The following is a 25695-nucleotide window of genomic DNA, read 5'->3' on the forward strand; positions in this document are numbered from 1 at the left end:
CTGATCATCTTAAGAACAAGTTGTACATGTGATAAACATTCAGTGCAATATTAAAGTCATAAAAGTGTTTACTTCTGCCTCCTCCTTATTGTATAAATAATATTGATGTTTGTTTATTTCGTCATCATAAGTAATATTTTTGTTTTTCTTATTACTCATTTTATTGGTTATTCTTATTTTGTTTTCTCATTATTTGTTACATGTACATCTAAATATTAACTTTTGAGGCCGAGGGAGGAAAGTTTCAAGTTATTTATTGTTATATGCACAACAACTACAGAGAAGCAATGTTTGCAATGAAAACCTTAAATCTCAGTCTCCCTACAACAGTTATCAATAAATATATGTTTTTAAAGATCATGCAAGTACAAATGAGAGTATGAGACATAAAATAGTTCAGAAGTTCCAATATAGGGATAAAATATAACATATATAAAATGAAATAATGTATTTGTGGAAGGTAATAATTGCAAGATGCATAAACTTTTATGTAAACAGGTATTTAGTTAATTTCTCTGTGTGATGAGAAGTAATGAATCTTATATACAGAGATGTAGAACAGTAAGTTAAAGTAAAGTGATGTGTGTCGTAGTGATGCGCTCCACAGCTCAACAGTTCAGAGGTCTCAGCAGGAAGTCAACAAAAACACACAACTTCTTAATTTTAACGGCGTGGGTCTCGTCTGATCCTGAATGGTTTATGTTTGCATCATTTTTACAGAGAAAACGTGTCCTGAAGGATGGAGGAGGTTCAGTTGTTCCTGTTATCTTCTCTCTACACGGTCTGGTTCCTGGGAGGAGAGCAGAAAGGACTGCAGAGACAAAGGAGCAGATTTGGTGATCATAGACTCGCTTCAAGAACAGGTAGTGTGAAATTCTATATATATTTATATTTAGTTTTTCCAGGTGACAACCTCTGGGTTTGACAAGTGAAGCCAAAGCTTCATGTGTTAAAGCTGCATTCTGTCTAATGTCCACCAGGGGGCGACTCCTCTGGTTGTATAGAAGTCTATGAGAAAATGACTCTACTTCTCTCTTGATTTATTACCTCAGTAAACATTGTAAACATGAGTTTATGGTCTCAATCTCTAGTTTCAAGTCTTCTTCAATACAGCATGATGTTCATTTAGTACATTATGGTCCATTTACAGTCAAACTTACCATAAAGCAGGGGATGCTTTAGGGCGGGGCTACACAGTGATTGACAGTCAGTGTATTCGTCTTAACACTTTCACAGTTTGTTTTCAATTCATGAATGTTTATTGTAATATTTTGGTCTCCAAAAAATGTCTTATTCAGGGTTCAGTTGTACTTAGCTCCACCCTCTCAAAAAGTTGTATGTTGTAGATCAGGGGTCACCAACCGTTTTGAAACTGAGAGCTACTTCAAGAGTACCAAGTAGTACGAAGGGCTACTTGTTTGATACAAACTTCCTGAATAACAAAGTTGCACAGATCACCTTTTAATAATAATAATAATAATAATAATATGTGTGAAGACACTGTCTGATCACATGTCAATGTTAATTATTCTTCACAATGATTTCCACAACAATGATGGTAGGAAACAGATATATTTAAACATTTATTTCTGTTCTTCTGTTTCAACATTTGAAAGTCAGAGGTATCACATCTCTGATATTTTAGTAAACATCTTTCTTGACAGTTTTGTATGAATAAGCACATTTGTAGCATTTGGTTCAAAATCACACCCGTTATATTTTTGTAAAAATGATCACTTCTAACATTTTTTATGAAATCATTAACTGTTATATCTTCAAATTATGTCTCGTTTGTACTAACCACCACTTTTGTAACATTTTTGAACAAATCATGATGAAGAAATCAACTCTGTGTCATGTTTATACAAATCATCAGTTATGAATATCCTGTGTTGTTTGGCTTTGGAGCGGATGCCATTTATGATCTTCACATAATCAAAGCCGGTTACTTTTGCACATAGCGCCTGCTGGTGAATGATGCAGTGGTAATGTAGACATTTTGGGAAGTCTGGGTCAACTTTACATTGCGCAATGAAGCCTGCATGCCGGCCCGTCATGGCGGGAGCCCCGTTTGTTGTCACCGAAGAAACTAGTAAAAAGTCTCGTCTATAGCCGAGGGGGTGATCCAACCCTCCGAGGCGCGCGAGTATCTTCGGGCGCCCGCGTTTAAACCTCTAGTCTGGGCCTTTTCGGTCGGATTGCGTTGCCTCACCTTTACCTCCGCCACCCAAGAGTTGTTGCCCCGCGGCCTGTTCCGAGGACTGACGGACCTGACGACGGGGTGCGCTCGCGGCGCGCGTCCGGCGCCAACGGGACGCGCGTGCCATTCGGAACCTGAAAACCTAGTGCGGTACGGCAGCCTCTTCCTGGCTGTCCGCCGTGCGCCTCTGGGTACCCAACTCTCTTATGACAAATATTGTCATTTTAAGATCTACAATAATGCAAGCGTTTTTGATTAAAAATGAAGCAACTAACATTTTTAGACGGAGCTCCATGGTGACTAGTGCTATTTTTAGAACATGCCTTGCGGGCGACTCACGTGGTCCCTGTGGGCGACAGGGTGCCCGCGGGCACCGTGTTGGCTACCTCTGTTGTAAAGACTGTAAAGCTCTCTGAGACAAACTTGAATATTTCCATTTTATGCTATTTTATTCATATACTCCATTACATTTTTTAGTAAATGTACTGCATTTACTTCTAAGTTTTAGTTACTTTAAGATTCTGATTATTTATACACATTTTCAACAAATAAACTATCATAGTATGTTAATAATAATAATATATACTGATTTATGTTTAAATGGTCCATTCTAGACAATCAGTACTTTTACTTTTGTTTTAAGTATATTTTGATTCTGATACTTTAGTACTTTTACTTAAATACAATTCTGAATGGAGTACTTTTACTGAATAGTGTAGTATTTCTACTTTTATTTGAGTAAAGATGAGTACGTCTTCCACCACTGACCACGTCTGCTCCTTTTTCACCACGCTGCACTTTAATGTTTTTATTGTTCATATACTTTTTATTCTGGTGTTACGTTCCCCCTTTTGGCGTCTAAGGGATGCGGGGAGTAACGATGTTAAATTCCCGGGGAAAGACAAAATGAGCGACTGATGAGGGTAACAAAGGAGTATTTATTGCGAAAATGGTTAGCTGTTTACACAGCATCAAAAGAAAACAACTCTATTCTAACAAGAGAGCGACACTGATTGACAAGCACAACCAGAACGACAACAACAGCCCACACGGCTGTAGCTGGGGTGATCCACAGATCCACGCACCCACACATCTTCCCTGTCGCGGTTTTGGCCCAAGGGATCCACAGCTTCCCACCGACGCACACGCAGCTTCACTACTACTTGTTGCCCAAGGGGTTGTCCTTCTGGAGCTGATCAGTAATTTAGCGCACTGTAATTTAGTCCACTGATCAGTAATTTAGCGCAGCCACGTTCGATCCAGGAACTGGGCAGCACCCGAAGGGACACTGAGGGTAAGCAGAGGGAGAGCACAAGCACAACACGGCACGTAACATCTGGAATATATTTAGGGCCCGATTGAAACTGTAGGAATTATTATTATTCTTTTTCTCTCGAATGAAACGCCTTTTTGGGGGCTTTATCATGTCTCCAACATCCCCATATTTGGCGAGAATATCAGGACTGAGGTAAAATTTGATATTTTATGGGTCTAATGCTCAAGCATGACAAAATTGCTCGCTAGCGCCGCCTACCAATTTTCAAAAACGCAGCCCCACGTTTGACCTACATGTATGACATTTGGTAGGCACATGTATCACATGAAGACTTAAAAAAAGTGTTTTGGGACAATGCTCTAAAATTAACAAGAAGTTGGCCATTTCCATTTTTGTGTGAATTTTCCCTTGATTTCTAGTCGCTATACTTTAACGAACTCCTCCTAGGGACTTTGTCAGATCCTTTTCAAAGGTGATCAGTATAATCTAAAGACCTTTGCAATTAAAAGTTACTCAAAGCTTTACGTTTGATGAAATGGCGTAGCCGTGACGTGGCGACCATTGTAGGTGATTCGCCATTAAACAACAAGCTGTTGTAACTCCACTGGACTTGCTCAAATCTGTCCCAAACTTGCCACACTTGATAACAGTCATGGCCTGAGGATGTCTACAAGCCAATTTTCACTCAAAGTCATAGCGCCACCTACTGGCAACAGGAAGACAGCGTTATGTGACAAACTGAATCCGATTTACATGACATTTACATGATGTGGTCGATACTTGATGTAGAGCAACATAATGCATGTTTGCGCATGTTCTCTAGCGCCATATAGTGGATACAGGAACTGGTGGAATATTTGCACTACATAATTTCCAGCGTCACACGGTCCAAGCATTAAAAATACGTCTAACTTGTGGGGACGCTGTCTGATGGTTGCAGATATTTATGGCCGCTTCTGCCGGCGTCCCACCAGTACCCCCGAGACGCGGGAAGGTGCGAGGGCCCGTACATCGCTGCTTGCAGCTTTATTTTTTGTTTGTATTTCATGGGTATTCATGCCCTCCCATCTTTTCTTCTTCTCTTTTACTCTGCTTGCATTCTGTATATTAGTCTACACAGATGTGGACATAACATTGATGTATTATTTACTGTATATCAGCTATAATGATTAGATTAAAATAACATGCCATATCTTTGAGCTAGTACGATTTATAAGTGAATTATTGTCAGTGTTCGGATGGATCACTCTAAACTGCATTCAAAATTAAATTCAAATTTTTAAATGAAACATAAATACAGACTTTCTGTCTTTTTTATCTTGAACAGAGATTCCTCTCAAGCATCGTCGATACACGTCGCACTTGGATTGGTTTGAGTGACAGAGACGAGGAGGGCACCTGGAAATGGATTGATGGAACTCCACTGACTGAAGCGTAAGACACACAACAATGTTCATACAACTATTGCTGCACCAACTATTATTATTATTTTTAGTAAAACTCCCTCAATAAATATTACCAAAATCTTGGTAGTGTTGTTGCACTACACGGAGAATTAAAGTCATTTAGTCAGAAGATAAAAAATCCTCATTTTTATTTTACTAGAAAAACTTAAAAGCTGCATAATTAAATGTTTTGAATAATCACCTCCTAGGTACTGGTACCTTGATGAACCTAATAACGGTGGAGGAGAACATGGTGAAGAGGACTGTGTTGAAATTTTAGGTGGCAGGAACGCAGAAGGAAACTGGAATGATGTGCGGTGTGATAACTCTCTGCAATGGATCTGTGAAAATCTGGCTTAATATTTCAAGGTTCAAGGGTTCAAGGATCATTTATTGTCATTATTAAACACAGGGATGCTCAATGAAATGAAGTTGTAGCACATTTATAACACAACAAACACATGACAAACACAACAAAACACAAACAGCTGCACATTCCTGTAGTGCATTTATTGAATTTGCATCATAAGGAACAAAAACAATTCTCTGGTCAGATAATATGGCCGACATCTTCACATTCAAAATTCAACATGAGGAGAAAACTGTCCATCAACTGTGACTGCTTGAGCACCAAGCATCAAGATGTGAACACAGAGTCCTCCTCCTCTGGTCCCTCCAGAGTCCTGCTCTCTGTCCTGCTGTCCACCCGTCAAGTATTACATCTGTCAACATGTTATTATGATTATGCAAAAGGCTTTAAATGGTGCATGTGTGATATAAAGAGAGCATGTAAAGGGTTGGAGGTCAGGTATCAAGTTCTCAGTGTGACTGTTTTGTGTAAATCAACTGCTTTGTACCAGGAACATGAACCACAGGAAGCTGTGATCTTTATCTGTATACATGTGCTGATGACTGTTGTAAAGAATTAAAGCTGCATATTATACTGAATAGATACTATAATGAAGCTTGACCCTGAAATGTACTTATTAGGGTAATAAAGTTGACTTTAGCTGTTTTCTTCCACATTTAGACTAGTCATTTATTCTCACATTCACCAATGCACCATACTAGTGTGAACATCTCCTCAAAGTCCCCTAAACCTACTATATTACAGTCCACTTAACAAATAACATGTATACAGCATATTTATTTCTATGTAATTGAAAATGACTTCATTATTCGACCATTTAAGGAATTGCTCTCAAATTGCTCCTGTTTGTGAGAGAAGATTGCCATCAAGTAGACTGTGTTCATCACTAGTTACTTCCTCTAAAGTTAAACTTCAGAGAAAACTATTGAGACCAACAAGACTGGGTTTAGTCGTTCACATGTGTCATAGTTCGTGCTGCAGATTTGACCCTTCATAAAATAATTTTCATCATTGGAGGAAATCTATGCCAAAGTTCAACATGACAATCCTGTTGATACAGACAGGCAGTCTGTATATTTTCATCTGTCATTATTACTGATTTGTGTGATGGTGTATTAGGGTCATAGTAGGTCAAAAATATTCATTACGTGTCACGGGGCATGATGAGGACTCAAGCGCAGACAGTCAGATGCGGTGAGAAAAGGGTTTAAATGAATAATGAACGTAACAGGGAATCCAAGGACGAGACAAGAGACGAGGGGGGAAATCCGGCAGGACGAGGCAGGGCAGGCAGACTGGGAAACCAGACGAGCAAAAACGGGCGTGTAGGTACGAACAATGATCTGGCAGTGGGTGACTGGGAGGCAGGGGTTTAAATAATGGCTAGAACAGGTGAGGAGAGTTGTGCTGATGAGGGAGTGCTTGATTAGTGATCAGGGGCAGGTGAAGGGAGTTAGACTGGTGCTGAGGGAGTGGCTGACAGGTAGAGTGAGGAGCTACAGAAAGACACACACAGAACACAGAAGGCAAAGCCTGATCGTGATATTACGGAGCATGGGGAGAGGGTAATAATAAAAAGTGAACTTTAAAGATTAAAGTTGTAAAAAGTGAAAACGTGTTTGTTCTCAGAGATAAAGTTGCAAAATTCATAAAATAACAGACTGAGCATTAAAGAAAACATATTCATATCTCGCTTAGTGGCAAAATTCAGATGACGGCTGGTGTTACTACGGTTTTGCAATCAACAATTTTTTTAGTTTTCTTGTAAATTGTTGACTTTATAATTTCAAAGAATATTCAAGGGGTCTTTTTGCAATGAAAAAAGGTTTTTTTTCTCATGGATTTATAACTTTCATCCTGAAAATTCTGAGTTATTTCTCTGAATATTCGCCCCTCCCCTGACTCTGTATTTTGTTTTTATGTTGTTGTTTTTACCTACAATGGCCTGAATAGGTTGTCGTACATTTGTCTGTCTTGTTTCATTTTTTCATTTACATTTTGCTCCTTTAAAGGAACAGTTTGTAAGATTTATTGCGATTTGGCAGAAATATAATATTTATAACTATGTTGTCACTAGTGTAAAATCACCTAAAACTAAGAATTGTTGTGTTTGTTAGCTTAGGATGAGTCCTTCATATCTACATAAGGAGCTTTGACTCTTCACAGAGTCCGCCATGTTCCTACGGTAGCCCAGAACGGACAAACCAAACCCTGACTCTAGAGAGAGACTTTCATGTTTTTAAGTTACTTGAAGTTGTTCCATGGCAGTGAAACTAGGCAGTAGTAAAGTACAGATGTTCTACGTAACTATACTCAAACTGGGTGTTCGGGTTACATCCTACTGAGAGCGCCTAGGGCGTATTCGTACAAGACTCTCAGAAAGACAATAATTCCGAAATGAACGACTCTCAGCTGTGGGGTGAGATAACAGGCCGAAGGTATTTTCCTGACACTTCTGTGGGACACTAATCCCCGAAGACTGGTCGGACTACTGATGGAGTTACCACCATGTTAGGTGCGATCCTGCCCTTTTTTCCGTTGGGCAGGACCCGCTCACGCTACACACTTCTTTACTTTCTCTTTACCACTTCTCTTTTCTTCCTAAGACATTGATTTAGTTTGTTTCCCTAAAAATATGATGAAATGAAGAAGACCTTCCTGAAAATGATTCTGAAATGTCAACTTTTGTGTGTTTATGATCAGCAGGGGACAGCTTCCACATTTCAGGGGAAAAAAAGACAGATTTTATATTTTTTAGGTAGTTTACTTTATCAGGTTTCATCGTTTCATTTATTAAAGCTTGACATTACAGGTGAAGCAACTTAAAAACACAGTTGTTCTGGTCTGTGTGTGTGTGTGTGTGTGTGTGTGTGTGTGTGTGTGTGTGTGTGTGTAATCATGAACATAATTTAAATCTTATAAAATGTTCCTTGAGTCTCTTAAGATCTCTTCTTGTGTTTATCATCTCATTGAATAAATTCTTCAGAAAACCTTGGTAGTCTTTTACCTCCCTGAATTCCTCACAGCCGTCCTGCTGTCTTTGTCTTCAGGTTCAGACAGGATGTCACTTCACTGTCATGCTGTTAGGCCTCTTATTAAAGCTGCATAGAGAGAGCTTTACAGGATCAGTAAATGATCCATATTATTATACTTCATGGGTCAGTAAATTATTATCTTAGATTGGCACGCTGCTTCCAGTCTTGAGATAATAATTTAAAAGATTTTCATTTTAATAAATGTTAAAAGTCACTTTCTATCTCAGAAAGACTGTTTGGATCTCTGGAATGTGAATACGCACCTGCAGTTACCACTTATGGCCACATGTGCCGCTAAAGAGAACAAAACACATCTTCGAAATTGTAATTGACAGAGACATCAAACAATTATAGCGACCACCGGCCAAAAGGCTCTTTGATGTTTCGTTACCTTGTAACTCACCAAGTTAAAATACATTTAAGGTTTTCTTTTCTTTGCTGGATTTTTCCAACACAGACCAAGTTCCAGAGGTGTTGAAAGTTTTAATTTGACTTAGAAATACTTGCATATCATGGTGAATTAAATTTTAAGGTAGAACAACAAGTAATACTTTATTTTCTTTTATCTCAGAGACTCTGCTAGGTGTCCCTGTAGTTTTTCATTCATGCATTTATTTATTCGCTTCGGCTTAGAGGTCATTCAAAGTCAGAAATGCATTTTAAAATCCAGATTAGAGGGGATTTTCAGCATGCAAGTGTTCATGTTACTGCTGTTAAACAGATTCAGTTTCAGTGGTGAATCATGATGAACATTTTGTTTTTCTTGCATCTTGGAAAATCATGACTTCCTCTTTTTCTAAAATAGATTATAACCAACAAGAGTTTCCTCATTTCATGCAGTTTGTGCTGCAGAGCTGACCTTCTATGGAATAGATGGCATCCTCGACAGCGATGGAGGAATTACACGTCCATGAATATGATGAACCTGACGACTCGAGCCCTTCCACCAATGGGACAGGTGAGAATGTGAACAGATGAGTGTTGTTTATTGTATTGATGACTGTGTTCACTGGTCTTCTCTGTGTTCAGGTCCCAGGAGCTCAAAGTTGAAGAGCAGATCTGATGGAGCTGTTTTTCTGTCTCTGGGGCTGCTGAGTGTTTTCCTGCTGGCTCGACTCATCAGCTTCTTTGTCTACTGTGAGTCTGATCTTCATCCAAGTCTTAACTTGAGATTTTCAGCAGCGTTAATCTGCTCTGAAAGATGTTTTACCTAAATGCCATCCTGGCAGATAGACATTGAAGCACCTTGAAGCACTTTTTAAATATGTTTTTAAACAGAATAGAATTAAACACTGACCTTGTGAAACACTTCTTTTATAATTATATCTGTTGTAAAAATATACTTTTCCACCCTAGAGCATCATGTAGATAAACTTCTCTGGTCGATGAAGAGCATCGCCATTCGCCAATTTTTAAATTGACACTAAACCATGTTTGAATTCAGGTTGCTTGTCATTTCAACATTTACTCAGTATTTTTATATTAGCTGGAAGAGATGATGGGATGTTCTTGTAAATATACTATAACAGTGTTTAGATTTGTCATATCTTTATCTTTCAAGACAATTATTTCTTGCATTTCATATTTTCTGAAATGTTATGTTTAAATATGCAAATGAGGAAATATCTAATAACTTTTGGTTAATTTAGGAGAAATCTACAGATTTAAATAGTGTGTTTTTTTTATGTTTTCTCTCCACGAGTCTAACAAGAAGCAAAGTAGCTCAAAGATTTTGCCCGTCGCGTCACCTTAAATTACCACCAGTAAGAATACATTGTTGGGAACGTAAAGGAGCATGTTTGGTTATCAGCAAATATGAAACTAAACTATCAACATCAATGGAGTTATTAACATCAATAAGTTAATTAGTAATTACTAATAAGAACGGGGCATCACCCTGCGGACAGGGACCAATAACCAAACTATAAACTAAGTCTCATAATTAGTGTTCACTCACGATATTAACAGTCTGAATACTATTACACGTTTGGAGTGAGAGTGAAGGTTTAAGTTCGAGCACAGGCCACTACATCCAGTTATTATTACACACATATGCACAAGTAATCACAGACGACTGCTCTTTAAAATATAACAGAGTTTATTAAATCAAAATAATAAATGATCAAATCAAGTAATATCAAAATCAACAAACCCTATCATACAATTATATATCTAATACCTAAAGTCAAATGAATGAAGTGGGGTAAGGATATGTATATAGATATATGTACATGTATGTGTGTGTGTGTGGAAACAAAAGGGGGGGGGGGGGGGCTTACTCAAACAGTGATGGTGGGTAATCTAAAAAGGGGGCGTGTGAGCCTACAAGCAAAGATGGCGGAGTCTAGAGACCTACGAAAAAATGGCTGAGAGGTGGCTACATGTAACCACGTGGGGCGGCGCACCATGTGGGTTGGGACAATAGATTACGCAACCACGAGTCTGAGAGGTTCAACAAAAATCAGTGAATCTAACTATGTGTGTGCAGTTAGTAGAGAGAGAGAGAGAGAGAGAGAGAGAGAGAGAGAGAGAGAGAGAGAGAGAGAGAGAGAGAGAGAAGGAAAACCTAGCTCTGCCTGCGGCGCCTGCAGTGAGGATGTGAGAAACAGCTGATCTGTCCGCACAACTCTGCGGTCGGTTTCTGAACCGACTGGCCACGCTTATACGGTGATCGTTGCGGTTCTAAATCTCACTCACAGAGCCGATTTAAAGAAGAGAGAATAAAACCAAACAAAATAAAAGAATCCCCAAAACAAAACAGATCTTTATCACTGCGGTGAGATGCGAGTATTGCTCTCTTATCACCCCGAAACTCGGTCGTCGAGACGAGGCTCCGCCACCGTGGTTTTAGTCTTTGAAGTGATAAAATCACAAACTCCACATCCACTAGCAGCGACGGATCTAATGCAAACAGTTACAGCAGGAAATACACAATATAACGGGACTCCGTGGTCCGCGATGCTTGCGTGATAACACGTTATAACACGACAGTAACTTAACACAACAAGATACAGGAATAACAACGACATAAACTAATAGTCTAAATGAAACTAATGCTAAGCTAAGGTAGGCCCAGACACCAAAGATACCCTTACTTTGAGAAGCTTCGTTCGGTAGGGTCTGTTTCCAGTGGTAGGAATCACTCGGTCCTCGGGTAGTCGATCTCCTAACTCGATCTCCTCTCTGCAGAGAGGGCTTTTTAACTTCGGCTGAGGGACGAGGTTTGGGTCGTCCTTCCCGGAAATCTTCGGCTCGTTTAGGGGCTCAGTTGTCCTTCTGCCGGCGGTGCTTGGTGAACTTCGGCTGAGAGACGGGGGTCGCCCGTCTGTCCCGGAAATCTTCGGCCGGGGGGGGGGGAGAGTTAATCATCCTTCTGCCGGCGGTGTGTACACAAAAAGGGTGGGGGAACTGGTCATAGAAGTCTCGCACTACAGGATCCCAAAACTCAAAATAAACAGTCTATGGTTCGACCAGCGAATGTAACATGTGACCTGAGAGGATTTGATGAGGCAAGCTTCCTTGTGGATCTTCTATTGCCAGGACGAGTCCAGAGCGAAGAGAGCGATTCTAGCTGTGCTCGGGCTTATGAATAGAAACCCTTTTTATTGTCATATACACATACACGAAATTTGACCTCTGCATTTGACCCATCCCTGTATATAGGGAGCAGTGGGCTGCCAATGACAGGCACCCGGGGGTTCAGTGTCTTGCTCAGGGACACTTCGACACGTGGCACGTCCCAGTCGAGGATCGAACCGTTGACCCTGCGGTTACCAGACAACCCTCTTAAGCCAGTGAGCCAAGGTCGCCCCCAAACCAGGTAGCACAAACAGTGGGGGGCCCTTTCTTGGCCAATGAGGGACCAGCATCAGGTTTTGGCCGGAGCTGGGGGTGTGGTCATCCGGCTTGGAGTTTTGTCCAACCCCAGATCAGGCACTTGGTGGAAAGGGAGGAGACATGGGCGCTTCTTTGGTTGAAAGCACATGTGAGGGACTCAGCCAGCCAGGAGGCGTCGCCAGATCCCAACAACATGAATACACCAGTATAATACATGAGGTGTTCTTATCTGGATTTATTCCAGACCGGGCCAGTGAAGACAAGCTGTCCTCTGTGTCTGAAGAGAGAGACCTGCTGAACGCCAGCCTCACTCATCTGATTGAAGAGATGGACAGACGTCAGCGTTGGTGCAATCAGAGTGAGTTCTTGTCTCTGTAAACTATATTTACAGTCTGTTTGTCCTGTCCATAAAACTTTATTTAAACACGAATTATGTACAAGGCATCTTTTCCAAGTGTTGGTAGCATCTATTTTATAGCTAAAAGCCAGAGTTTTAGTTTTAAATGTTTTAAATGTGTCCTCTGTCTCTTCACTTCAACTGTTCCCTAAAAAGTCCTAATTTTGAAAGACTTTCTCGTCCTTTAATGATTCTGATCTTAAGAACAAGTCGTACATGTGATAAACATTCAGTGCAATATTAAAGTCATCAAAAGTGTTAGGGTTAGGGTTAGGGTTAGGACCATACAAGTGTTTACTTCTGCCTCCTCCTGCTGGGTCCCAGGAGGATATATAATATTAATTTTATATAGTTATATAGTATATAGTATAGTTTATAAGTTTGTTTTGTTATCATTAATATTTTAGTTTTCTTATTGCTCATTTTATTGGTTATTCTTGTTTGGATTTCTTATTATTTGTTACATGTACATCTAAATATTAACTTTTTGGGGAATTTCAGGTTACACATTACTTTTACTACCAAGTATTTTTTATTTTATTTTTTTTGTTCTGATGTGATGAAGAAATAAATCTGTAAGTAATCAGTCATTTGATCCAATAAGTAATAGTTCTGATAGTCGAGTGTGAGGAGTCACTACAGACCCTTCAAATGAGGCCGAGGGAGGAAAGTTTCAGGTTATTTATTGTTATATGCACAACAACTACAGAGAAGTAATGAATCTTATATACAGAGATGTAGAACAGTAAGTTAAAGTAAAGTGATGTGTGTCGTAGTGATGCGCTCCACAGCTCAACAGTTCAGAGGTCTCAGCAGGAAGTCAACAAAAACACACAACTTCTTCATTTTAAGGATGTGGGTCTTGTCTGATCTTTATTGGTTTATGTTTGCATCATTTTTACAGAGAAAATGTGTCCTGAAGGATGGAGGAGGTTCAGTAGTTCCTGTTATCTTCTCTCTAACAAGACTGGTTCCTGGGAGGAGAGCAGAAAGGACTGCAGAGACAAAGGAGCAGATTTGGTGATCATAGACTCGCTTGAAGAACAGGTAGTGTGAAATTATATATATATTTATATTTATTCCCTCTAATGTCCACCAGGGGGCGACTCCTCTGGTTGTATAGAAGTCTATGAGAAAATTACTCTACTTCTCTCTTGATTTATTACCTCAGTAAACATTGTAAACATGAGTTTATGGTCTCAATCTCTAGTTTCAAGTCTTCTTCAATACAGCATGATGTTCATTTAGTACATTATGGTCCATTTAGAGTCAAACAGACCATAAAGCAGGGGATGCTTTAGGGCGGGGCTACACAGTGATTGACAGTCAGTGTATTCGTCTTAACACTTTCACAGTTTGTTTTCACTTCATGAAAGTTTATTGTAATATTTTGGTCTGTAGACTGTAAAGCCCTCTGAGACAAACTTCAATGTTTTTATGCTACTGTATTCATATACTCCACTACATTGTTGAGGCAAATATTGTACTTACAAAAAAAACTGCATTTACTTCTAAGCTTAATTTACTTTAAGATTCTGATTATTAATACACATTTTTATTAACAAATAAACTATCATGTAGTGTAATAATAATGACAATGACAATGATAATAGTAATGATAATAATAATAATTATTATTATTATAATAGTATGTACTGTTTTATGTTTAAATGGGCCATTCTACACAATGAGTACTTACACTTTTGTTTTAAGTATATTTTGATTCTGATACTTTAGTACTTTTACTTAAATACAATTCTGAATGGAGTACTTTTACTGAGTAGTGTAGTATTTATACTTTTATTTGAGTAAAGATATGAGTATATCTTCCACCACTGACCACGCCTCCTCCTTTTTCACCACGCTGCACTTTTATGTTTTTATTGTTCATATACTTTTTATTCTGGAACATATTTTTGTTTTTATTTCATGGGTATTCATGCCCTCCTCGTCTTTTCTTCTTCTTTTTTACTCTGCTTGTATTCTGTATATTAGTCTCTACAGATGTGGACGTAACATTCTGATGTATTATTTACTGTATATCAGCTATAATGATTAGATTAAAATAACATGCCATATCTTTGAGCTAGTACGATTTATAAGTGAATTATTATCAGTGTTTGGATGGATCACTCTAAACTACGTTAAAAATTAAATTAATATTTTTGTAATATAAATACAAAAATATATATTTAAATACAGACTTTCTGTCTTTTTAATCTTGAACAGAAACTCCTCTTAAACATCATCACAGATCACACTTGGATTGGTTTGAGTGACAGAGACGACGAGGGCACCTGGAGATGGATTGATGGAACTCCACTGACTGAAGCGTAAGACACACAACAATGTTCATACAACTATTGCTGCACCAACTATTATTAGGGCCCGAGCACCGACAACGTCGGGCCGCAAGGTCCCTATTGAAACTGTAGGAATTATTATTATTCTCTCTAATGAATCGCCTTTTTGGGGGCTTTATCATATCCGAAAACTCACCAAAGTCGGCATGCATATCAGGACTGCTGAAAAATTGGATATTTTATGGGTCCCACGCTCGAACATGAAAAAAATTGCTCACTAGCGCCCCCTAGCACTTAGCCCCCTCATCCCGTTTGTCCAATTAACTTGAAATTTTACACAGGCATGCAACCAAAAAAAAAGCCTCCTGGACCCCTAAGCTCCGCCTTCCAAAAGTTTCCGCCATTTTGAATTTTGTGAAAAACCCATTTTTGCAACTTCCTCCTACACGCTGAGTCCGATTGCTACAAAATGTACTGTGGATCAGTATTGGATCTATATAATACAATTGTATCTAAAGATGTTTGATATCTCATTACGTTTAGAAGATATGGACCAATGAACTTCATAAGGCGTGGCTTTGTTTTTCAATACTCATGAGACAAATTTCGTAGGTTAATAGGTTAAGTGGTTTTGAAGTTATATGTGCACATCGTATATTGTTACGTACCCTACAATTTTCATTCCATTCAACCACTAGGGAGCAATACAGTGGTTAAGCCATTTCTGGCTTTTTCGTCAATTTTCATCGTTTTCAGACGTACTTTAACGAACTCCTCCCACAGTTCATGCGATCGACTTCAAATTTGGTCAGGATGATCTAAAGATATTAATGATGAAGACTTACTAAAATGGTCTACTGACATTGTACGACCTTCATTTTATGTGGCACCCATTGCCGTGGCAACGCGTCATTCACCATGAAAAATGAAGCTTATTTTTCTGTAGCTTAGGATGTTCAGCAAGCCTTGGAACTTTGCACAGGTGTCACAGGTAATGTAAATACATATTTCATATGGCTTTTTGGCTTGACCGTTGAAAATTGCCTCGATACCGCCCCCTACAAATATTCAAAAACGCAGCCCCAGCGCTACGTTTCACCTACATGTATGAAATTTAGTAGGCACATGTATCACATGGAGACTTAAAAAAAAGTGGTTTGGGACAATGCTCTAAAATTAACAGGAAGTCGGCCATTTTGATTTTTGTGTGAATTTTCCCATGATTTCTATTCGCTATACTTTAACGAACTCCTCCTAGGGACTTTGTCAGATCCACTTCAAATTTGGTCAGTACAATCGAAAGACCTTTGCTATTAAAAGATACTCAAAGCTTTACGTTTGATGAAATGGCGTAGTACACCCGAGACGAAGGAAGGTGCGAGGGCCCGTACATTGTTGCTTGCCGCTTTAATTATTATCATTATTCTTGGTAAAACTCCCTCAATAATTATTACCAAAATCAGACTTAACTTTTGCAAGTGTTGCTGCACTGCACGGATAATTAAATTAATTTGGTCAGAAGATAAAAAACTCCTCATTTTTATTTTACTAGAAAAACTTAAAAGCTGCATTATTAAATGTTTTGAATAATCACCTCCTAGGTACTGGGGCCTTGATGAACCTAATAACGGTGGAGGAGATCCACGGTTGGGTGAAGAGGACTGTTCTGAAATTGTAGTTGGCAGGAACGCAGAAAGAAACTGGAATGATCTGCCGTGTCATAACTCTCGGCATTGGATCTGTGAACATCTGGCTTAATATTTCAAGGTTCAAGGGTTCAAGGATCATTTATTGTCATTATTAAACACAGGGATGCTCAATTAAATGAAGTTGTAGCACATTTATAACACAACAAACACATGACAAACACAACAAAACACAAACAGCTGTACATTCCTGTAGTGCATTTATTGAATTTGCATCATAAGGAACAAAAACAATTCTCTGGTCAGATAATATGGCCGACATCTTCACATTCAAAATTCAACATGAGGAGAAAACATTGTCCATCAACTGTGACTGTGTTTGAGCACCAAGCATCAAGATGTGAACACAGAGTCCTCCTCCTCTGGTCCCTCCAGAGTCCTGCTCTCTGTCCTGCTGTCCACCCGTCAAGTATTACATCTGTCAACATGTTATGATTATGCAAAAGGCTTTAAATGGTGCATGTGTGATATAAAGAGAGCATGTAAAGGGTTGGAGGTCAGGTATCAAGTTCTCAGTATGATTGTTTTGTGTAAATCAACTGCTTTGTACCAGGAACATGAACCACAGGAAGCTGTGATCTTTATCTGTATACATGTGCTGATGACTGTTGTAAAGAATTAAAGCTGCATATTATACTGAATAGATACTATAATGAAGCTTGACCCTGAAATGTACTTATTAGGGTAATAAAGTTGACTTTAGCTGTTTTCTTCCACATTTAGAGGACTAGTCATTTATTCTCACACTCACCAATGCACCATACTAGTGTGAACATCTCCTCAAAGTCCCCTAAACCTACTATATTACAGTCCACTTAACAAATAACATGTATACAGCATATTTATTTCTATGTAATTGAAAATGACTTCATTATTCGACCATTTAAGGAATTGCTCTCAAACTGTTCCTGTTTGTGAGAGAAGATTGCCATCAAGTAGACTGTGTTCATCACTCGTTACTTCCTCTAAAGTTAAACGTCAGAGAAAACTATTGAGACCAACAAGACTGGGTTTAGTTGTTCACATGTGTCATAGTTCGTGCTGCAGATTTGACCCTTCATAAAATAATTTTCATCATTGGAGGAAATCTATGCCAAAGTTCAACATGACAATCCTGTTGATACAGACAGGCAGTCTGTATATTTTCATCTGTCATTATTACGGTTACTGATTTATGTGATGGTGTATTAGGGTCATAGTAGGTCAAAAATATTCATTACGTGTCACGGGGCATGATGAGGACTCAAGCGCAGACAGTCAGATGCGGTGAGAAAAGGGTTTAAATGAATAATGAACGTAACAGGGAATCCAAGGACGAGACAAGAGACGAGGGGGGAAATCCGGCAGGACGAGGCAGGGCAGGCAGACTGGGAAACCAGACGAGCAAAAACGGGCGTGTAGGTACGAACAATGATCTGGCAGTGGGTGACTGGGAGGCAGGGGTTTAAATAATGGCTAGAACAGGTGAGGAGAGTTGTGCTGATGAGGGAGTGCTTGATTAGTGATCAGGGGCAGGTGAAGGGAGTTAGACTGGTGCTGAGGGAGTGGCTGACAGGTAGAGTGAGGAGCTACAGAAAGACACACAGAACACAGAAGGCAAAGCCTGATCGTGATATTACGGAGCATGGGGAGAGGGTAATAATAAAAAGTGAACTTTAAAGATTAAAAAGTGAAAACGTGTTTGTTCTCAGAGATAAAGTTGCAAAATTCATAAAATAACATTAAAGAAAACATATTCATATCTCGCTTAGTGGCAAAATTCAGATGACGGCTGGTGTTACTACGGTTTTGCAATCAACTATTTTTTTAGTTTTCTTGTTAATTGTTGACTTTATAAATTCAAAGAATATTCAAGGGGTCTTTTTGCAATGGAAAAGGTTTTTTTTCTCATGGATTTATAACTTTCATCCTGAAAATTCTGAGTTATTTCTCTGAATATTCGCCCCTCCCCTGACTCTGTATTTTGTTTTTATGTTGTTGTTTTTACCTACAATGGCCTGAATAGGTTGTCGTACATTTGTCTGTCTTGTTTCATTTTTTTCATTTACATTTTGCTCCTTTAAAGGAACAGTTTGTAAGATTTATTGCGATTTGGCAGAAATATAATATTTATAACTATGTTGTCACTAGTGTAAAATCACCTAAAACTAAGAATTGTTGTGTTTGTTAGCTTAGGATGAGTCCTTCATATCTACATAAGGAGCTTTGACTCTTCACAGAGTCCGCCATGTTCCTACGGTAGCCCAGAACGGACAAACCAAACCCTGACTCTAGAGAGAGACTTTCATGTTTTTAAGTTACTTGAAGTTGTTCCATGGCAGTGAAACTAGGCAGTAGTAAGGTACAGATGTTCTACGTAACTATACTCAAACTGGGTGTTCGGGTTACATCCTACTGAGAGCGCCTAGGGCGTATTCGTACAAGACTCTCAGAAAGACAATAATTCCGAAATGAACGACTCTCAGCTGTGGGGTGAGATAACAGGCCGAAGGTATTTTCCTGACACTTCTGTGGGACACTAATCCCCGAAGACTGGTCGGACTACTGACGGAGTTACCACCATGTTAGGTGCGATCCTGCCCTTTTTTAAGTTGGGCAGGACCCGCTCACGCTACACACTTCTTTACTTTCTCTTTACCACTTCTCTTTTCTTCCTAAGACATTGCTTTAGTTTGTTTCCCTAAAAATATGATGAAATGAAGAAGACCTTCCTGAAAATGATTCTGAAATGTCAACTTTTGTGTGTTTATGATCAGCAGGGGACAGCTTCCACATTTCAGGGAAGAAAAAGACAGATTTTATATTTTTTAGGTAGTTTACTTTATCAGGTTTCATCGTTTCATTTATTAAAGCTTGACATGCAGGTGAAGCAACTTAAAAACACAGTTGTTCTGGTCTGTGTGTGTGTGTGTGTGTGTGTGTGTGTGTGTGTGTGTGTGTGTGTGTGTGTGTGTGTAATCATGAACATAATTTAAATCTTATAAAATGTTCCTCGAGTCTCTTAAGATCTCTTCTTGTGTTTATCATCTTATTGAATAAATTCTTCAGAAAACCTTGGTAGTCTTTTACCTCCCTGAATTCCTCACAGCCGTCCTGCTGTCTTTGTCTTCAGGTTCAGACAGGATGTCACTTCACTGTCATGCTGTTAGGCCTCTTATTAAAGCTGCATAGAGAGAGCTTTACAGGATCAGTAAATTATCCATATTATTATACTTCATGGGTCACTATATTGATATCTTAGATTGGCACGCTGAATCATTATGAACATTTTGTTTTTCTTGCATCTTGGAAAATCATGACTTCCTCTTTTTCTAAAATAGATTATAACCAACAAGAGTTTCCTCATTTCATGTAGTTTGTGCTGCAGAGCTGACCTTCTGTGGAATAGATGGCATCCTCGAGAGCGATGGAGGAATTACACGTCTATGAATATGATGAACCTGACGACTCGAGCCCTTCCACCAATGGGACAGGTGAGAATGTGAACAGATGAGTGTTGTTTATTGTATTGATGACTGTGTTCACTGGTCTTCTCTGTGTTCAGGTCCCAGGAGCTCAAAGTTGAAGAGCAGATCTGATGGAGCTGTTTTTCTGTCTCTGGGGCTGCTGAGTGTTTTCCTGCTGGCTCGACTCATCAGCTTCTTTGTCTACTGTGAGTCTGATCTTCATCCAAGTCTTAACTTGAGATTTTCAGCAGCGTTAATCTGCTCTGAAAGATGTTTTACCTAAATGTCTATCTGCCATCCTGGCTCCTCTGTGATGCTTTTCATTTTATTGACTTTTCATCTTTTGCTTTTTGTCCTTGAAGAACTTTTTAAATATGTTTTTAAAAGCACCACAGAACAGAATTAAACACTGACCTTGTGAAGCACTTCTTTTGTATTTATATTAGTTATGAATATTAATTTCTCCATCCTACAGCATCATGTAGATGAACTTCTGTGGTCGATGAAGAGCATCGCCTTTCACCAACTTTTAAATTGACACTAAACCGTGTTTGAATTCAGGTCATTCTTGTCATTTCAACATTTACTCAGTATTATTATGTTTACTGGGAAGAGATGATGGGATGTTCTTGTAAATATACTATAACAGTGTTTAGATTTGTCATATCTTTATCTTAAAAGACAATTATTTCTTGCATTTCATATTTTCTGAAATGTTACGTTTAAATATGCAAATGAGGCATTATCTAATAACTTTTAGTGAATTCAGGAGAAATCTACAGACTCAAATAGAGTGTTTTTATTTTTATGTTTTCTCTCCACGAGTCTAACAAGAAGCAAAGTAGCTCAAAGATGTTGCCCGTCGTGTCGCCTCAAATGAGCACCAGTATGATACATGAATACACCAGTATGAATACATGAGGTGTTATGATCTTGATTTATTCCAGACCAGGCCAGTGAAGACAAGCTGTCCTCTGTGTCTGAAGAGAGAGACCTGCTGAACACCAGCCTCACTAATCTGACCGAAGAGATGGACAGACGTCAGCGTTGGTGCAATCAGAGTGAGTTCTTGTCTGTGTGGGTTCTGCTGAGTCATGTACCTTTAATATATGACACTGTTAAATCAGCTCTGTAAACTATATTTACAGTCTGTTTGTCCTGTCCAAATAACTTTATTTAAACATGAATTATGTACAAGGCATCTTTTCCAAGTGTTGGTAGCATCTATTTTATAGCTAAAAGCCAGAGTTTTAGTTTTAAATGTTTTAAATGTGGCTTCTCCCTCTTCACTTCCCTAAAAAGTCCTAATTTTGAAAGACTTTCTCGTCCTTTAATGATTCTGAAAGGGTTAGGACCATACAAATGTTTACTTCTGCCTCCTCCTTATTGTATGAATAATATCAATGTTTGTTTATTTCGTTATCATGGTTAATATTTTAGTTTTCTTATTGCTCATTTTATTGGTTATTATTGTTTTGTTTTCTTATTATTTGTTACATGTACATCTAAATATTTACTTTTTGGGGAATTTCAGGTTACACATTACTTTTACTACCAAGTATTTTTTATTTTATTTTTTTTGTTCTGATGTGATGAAGAAATAAATCTGTAAGTAATCAGTCATTTGATCCAATAAGTAATAGTTCTGATAGTCGAGTGTGAGGAGTCACTACAGACCCTTCAAATGAGGCCGAGGGAGGAAAGTTTCAGGTTATTTATTGTTATATGCACAACAGCTGAGAAGTAATGAATCTTATATACAGAGATGTAGAACAGGAAGTTAAAGTAAAGTGATGTGTGTCGTAGTGATGCGCTCCACAGCTCAACAGTTCAGAGGTCTCAGCAGGAAGTCAACAAAAACACACAACTTAACTTTAAGAATGTGGGTCTTGTCTGATCTTTATTGTTTCATGTTTGCATCATTTTTACAGAGAAAACGTGTCCTGAAGGATGGAGGATGTTCATTTGTTCCTGTTATCTTCTCTCTACCAAGACTGGTTCCTGGGAGGAGAGCAGAAAGGACTGCAGAGACAAAGGAGCAGTTCTGGTGATCATAGACTCGCTTCAAGAACAGGTAGTGTGAAATTATATATATGTTTATATTTAGTTTTTCCAGGTGACAACCTCTGGGTTTGACAAGTGAAGCCAAAGCTTAATGTGTTAAAGCTGCATTCTCTCTAGTGTCCACCAGGGGGCGACTCCTCTGGTTGTATAGAAGTCTATGAGAAAATGACTCTACTTCTCTCTTGATTTATTACCTCAGTAAACATTGTAAACATGAGTTTATGGTCTCAATCTCTAGTTTCAAGTCTTCTTCAATACAGCATGATGTTCATTTAGTACATTATGGTCCATTTAGAGTCAAACAGACCATAAAGCAGGGGATGCTTTAGGGCGGGGCTACACGGTGATTGACAGTCAGTGTATTCGTCTTAACACTTTCACAGTTTGTTTCACGTCATGAAAGTTTATTGTAATATTTTGGTCCGTATACTGTAAAGCCCTCTGAGACAAACTTCAATGTTTTCATGCTACTTTATTCATATACTCCACTACATTTCTGAGGCAAATATTGTAGTTACAAAAAAACAACATTTACTTCTAAGCTTTAGTTACTTTAAGATTCTGATTATTTATACACATTTGTATCAACAAATAAACTATCATATAGTGTAATAATAATAATAATAATGACAATGATAATATCTACTGTTTTATGTTTAAATGGGTCATTCTACACAATGAGTAGTGTAGTATTTCTACTTTTATTTGAGTAAAGATATGAGTACTTCTTCCACCACTGACCACGCCTCCTCCTTTTTCACCACACTGCACTTTAATGTTTTTATTGTTAATATACCTTTTATTCTGGAACATTTTTTTGTTTATATTTCATTCATGCCCTCCCGTCTTTTCTTCTTCTCTTGTACTCTGCTTGTATTCTGTATATTAGTCTCTACAGATGTGGACGTAACATCCTGATGTATTATTTACTGTATATCAGCTATAATGATTAGATTAAAATAACATGCCATATCTTTGAGCTAGTACGATTTATAACTGAATTATTATCAGAGTGTTTAGATGGATCACTCTAAACTGCATTAATAATATGTTTAAAAATGTAATTAAAATGTAAATACAGACTTTCTGTCCTTTTTATCTTGAACAGAAATTCATCTCAAGCATCGTCACACGTCACTCTTGGATTGGTTTGAGTGACAGAGACGAGGAGGGCACCTGGAAATGGGTTGATGGAACTCCACTGACTGAAGCGTAAGACACACAACAATGTTCATACAACTATTGCTGCACCAACTATTATTATTATTATTATTAGTAAAACTCTCAATAATTATTACCAGAATCTGATTTAACTGAAACATTTCTTTACAAGTGTTGCTGCACTACACGGAGAATTAAACTAATTTGGTCAGAAGATAAAAAATCCAAATTTTTATTTTACTAGAAAAACTTAAAAGCTGCATTATTAAATGTTTTGAATATTCACCTCCTAGGTACTGGGGCCTTGATGAACCTAATAACGGTGGAGGAGATCCACGGGTGGGTGAAGAGGACTGTGTTGAAATTGTAGTTGGCAGGAACGCAGAAAGAAACTGGAATGATCTGCGGTGTGATGAATCTCGGAAGTGGATCTGTGAAAATCTGGCTTAATATTTCAAGGTTCAAGGGTTCAAGGATCCTTTATTGTCATTATTAAACACAGGGATGCTCAATGAAATGAAGTTGTAGCACATTTATAACACAACAAACACATGACAAACACAACAAAACACAAACAGCTGCACATTCCTGTAGTGCATTTATTGAATTTGCATCATAAGGAACAAAATCAATTCTCTGGTCAGATAATATGGCCGACATCTTCACATTCAAAATTCAACATGAGGAGAAAACATTGTCCATCAACTGTGACTGTGTTTGAGCACCAAGCATCAAGATGTGAACACAGAGTCCTCCTCCTCTGGTCCCTCCAGAGTCCTGCTCTCTGTCCTGCTGTCCACCCGTCAAGTATTACATCTGTCAACATGTTATTATGATTATGCAAAAGGATTTAAATGGTGTATGTGTGATATAAAGAGAGCATGTAAAGGGTTGGAGGTCAGGTATCAAGTTCTCAGTGTGATTGTTTTCTGTAAATCAACTGCTTTGTACCAGGAACATGAACCACAGGAAGCTGTGATCTTTATCTGTATACATGTGCTGATGACTGTTGTAAAGAATTAAAGCTGCATATTATACTGAATAGATACTATAATGAAGCTTGACCCTGAAATGCACTTATTAGGGTAATAAAGTTGACTTTAGCTGTTTTCTTCCACATTTAGAGGACTAGTCATTTATTCTCACACTCACCAATGCACCATACTAGTGTGAACATCTAGACAGACTTCAGGGTCGGTGCAAACAGAGTGAGTGCTTGTCTGTGTAAACTATATCTACGGTCTGTTCGCCCTGTCCAAAGAACTTTATTTCACTCAGGAGAGACAAGTGAATGATTAGTTTATTACGTTTATTATGACAGATGATGCGTTAATGAGTTACACAGAAATTCTTTGGCGCTTGAACTCGACGAGGAGATTTGTGATGGAGTTGTGATTGCTCTGAGCGGCACCAATATGAATCCCCCCGTGGAGTCCAGACACTGGTGGTGATGGTGGCTGATGAGCTGATGAATCTGCGAAGACTGGGCGGAGAGATGGGGAGGTGGAGGGTTGCGTAACAGCAGCATGAACGCACTGAAGGCAGAGAGACAATCATATTTAAGAGAGACAGCAGCAAGGTGATAGGCTCATGATGCAATTGTGTCGTTATGCTATTGGATAGAGAGACCAGCTGATCTCGACAGCTGATATCATGATTGACAGCCAGGAAATAATGAGTGTGCATGCGTGAGGAGTGATGGCAGATGGAAATAAACTACGGGCTTAGGCATGCAAGAGTATAGTCTTCCTGTCTGAACTTAAGCTTAATTTAAAGATGAATTATGTACAAGGCATCTTTTCCAAGTGTTGGTAGCATCTATTTTATAGCTAAAAGCCAGAGTTTTAGTTTTAAATGTTTTAAATGTGTCCTCTGTCTCTTCACTTCAACTGTTCCCTAAAAAGTCCTAATTTTGAAAGAGTTTCTCGTCCTTTAATGATTCTGATCTTAAGAACAAGTTGTACATGTGATAAACATTCAGTGCAATATTAAAGTCATAGAAAGGGTTAGGACCATACAAGTGTTTACTTCTGCCTCCTCCTTATTGTATAAATAATATTGATGATCCTGATCTCCTCATCAGGGAGGTGAACAAAAGGCAAAGAGGGAAACGGAGCAGGGGGAGCATGCGACGAGAGGAGAAGAGTGGCTTCTCCTCTCGATGGTGAAGATTAAGCCGGTAAGTCGGCTCGCGGCCCGGCTGATATGTTTAGTTTGTGTAGTTAACTGATAGAGCTCTGGACTGAGATACGTTTTCAGTTGTTTTGAGTTTGTTGAAGTTGGTTTAATTAAAAACCTGCAGAACTGACTCTGCCTGTGATTGCTGCGCTGCCACTAATTCCTGTGTCCTCCGTACCGTCCTGTTACAATCATGTTCATCTAAATGTGGAAAAGCCAGAAACGTGATTAATATTAGATTCATTGTGCAGCCCGAGTTCACACTGCACTGAAAGAG

At 38.6% G+C, this 25695-nt stretch overlaps 1 protein-coding gene and 1 long non-coding RNA gene across 4 annotated transcripts; both read left to right on the plus strand.

Moving 5' to 3' along the window:
* The first annotated feature begins 722 nt into the window (after window positions 1-722).
* Window positions 723-5944, plus strand: LOC142970785 (uncharacterized). The gene is made up of 3 exons (XR_012959301.1): window positions 723-863; window positions 4804-4910; window positions 5131-5944. It is a non-coding gene; the product is annotated as an uncharacterized LOC142970785 (long non-coding RNA).
* Window positions 5945-9147: 3203 nt separating this feature from the next.
* Window positions 9148-24359, plus strand: LOC142970793 (C-type lectin domain family 4 member E-like). 3 transcript variants are annotated; one of them, XM_076111233.1, is made up of 10 exons: window positions 9148-9284; window positions 9356-9463; window positions 12408-12521; window positions 13465-13607; window positions 14790-14893; window positions 19925-20042; window positions 20114-20221; window positions 20963-21076; window positions 22009-22089; window positions 23188-23204. In XM_076111233.1, exons 1-7 carry the CDS (start codon window positions 9200-9202, stop codon window positions 20132-20134), a joined length of 693 nt encoding a protein of 230 aa, XP_075967348.1. In that variant the 5' UTR covers window positions 9148-9199; the 3' UTR covers window positions 20135-20221; window positions 20963-21076; window positions 22009-22089; window positions 23188-23204. The 3 variants fall into 3 exon arrangements, with proteins under 3 accessions (XP_075967348.1, XP_075967338.1, XP_075967355.1); XM_076111223.1 differs by lacking the exons at window positions 19925-20042; window positions 20114-20221; window positions 20963-21076; window positions 22009-22089; window positions 23188-23204 and adding an exon at window positions 16465-17287; XM_076111240.1 differs by lacking the exons at window positions 9148-9284; window positions 9356-9463; window positions 12408-12521; ... (1 more) ...; window positions 14790-14893; window positions 19925-20042 and adding an exon at window positions 23534-24359 and having other exon boundaries at window positions 20050-20221; window positions 21947-22089; window positions 23188-23291.
* The last annotated feature ends 1336 nt before the right edge of the window (window positions 24360-25695 follow it).

This window comes from Anarhichas minor, unplaced genomic scaffold (assembly GCF_050575085.1).
Source record: "Anarhichas minor isolate MPS153535 unplaced genomic scaffold, ASM5057508v1 ptg000004l, whole genome shotgun sequence".
Taxonomy (NCBI): Eukaryota; Metazoa; Chordata; class Actinopteri; order Perciformes; family Anarhichadidae; genus Anarhichas; species Anarhichas minor.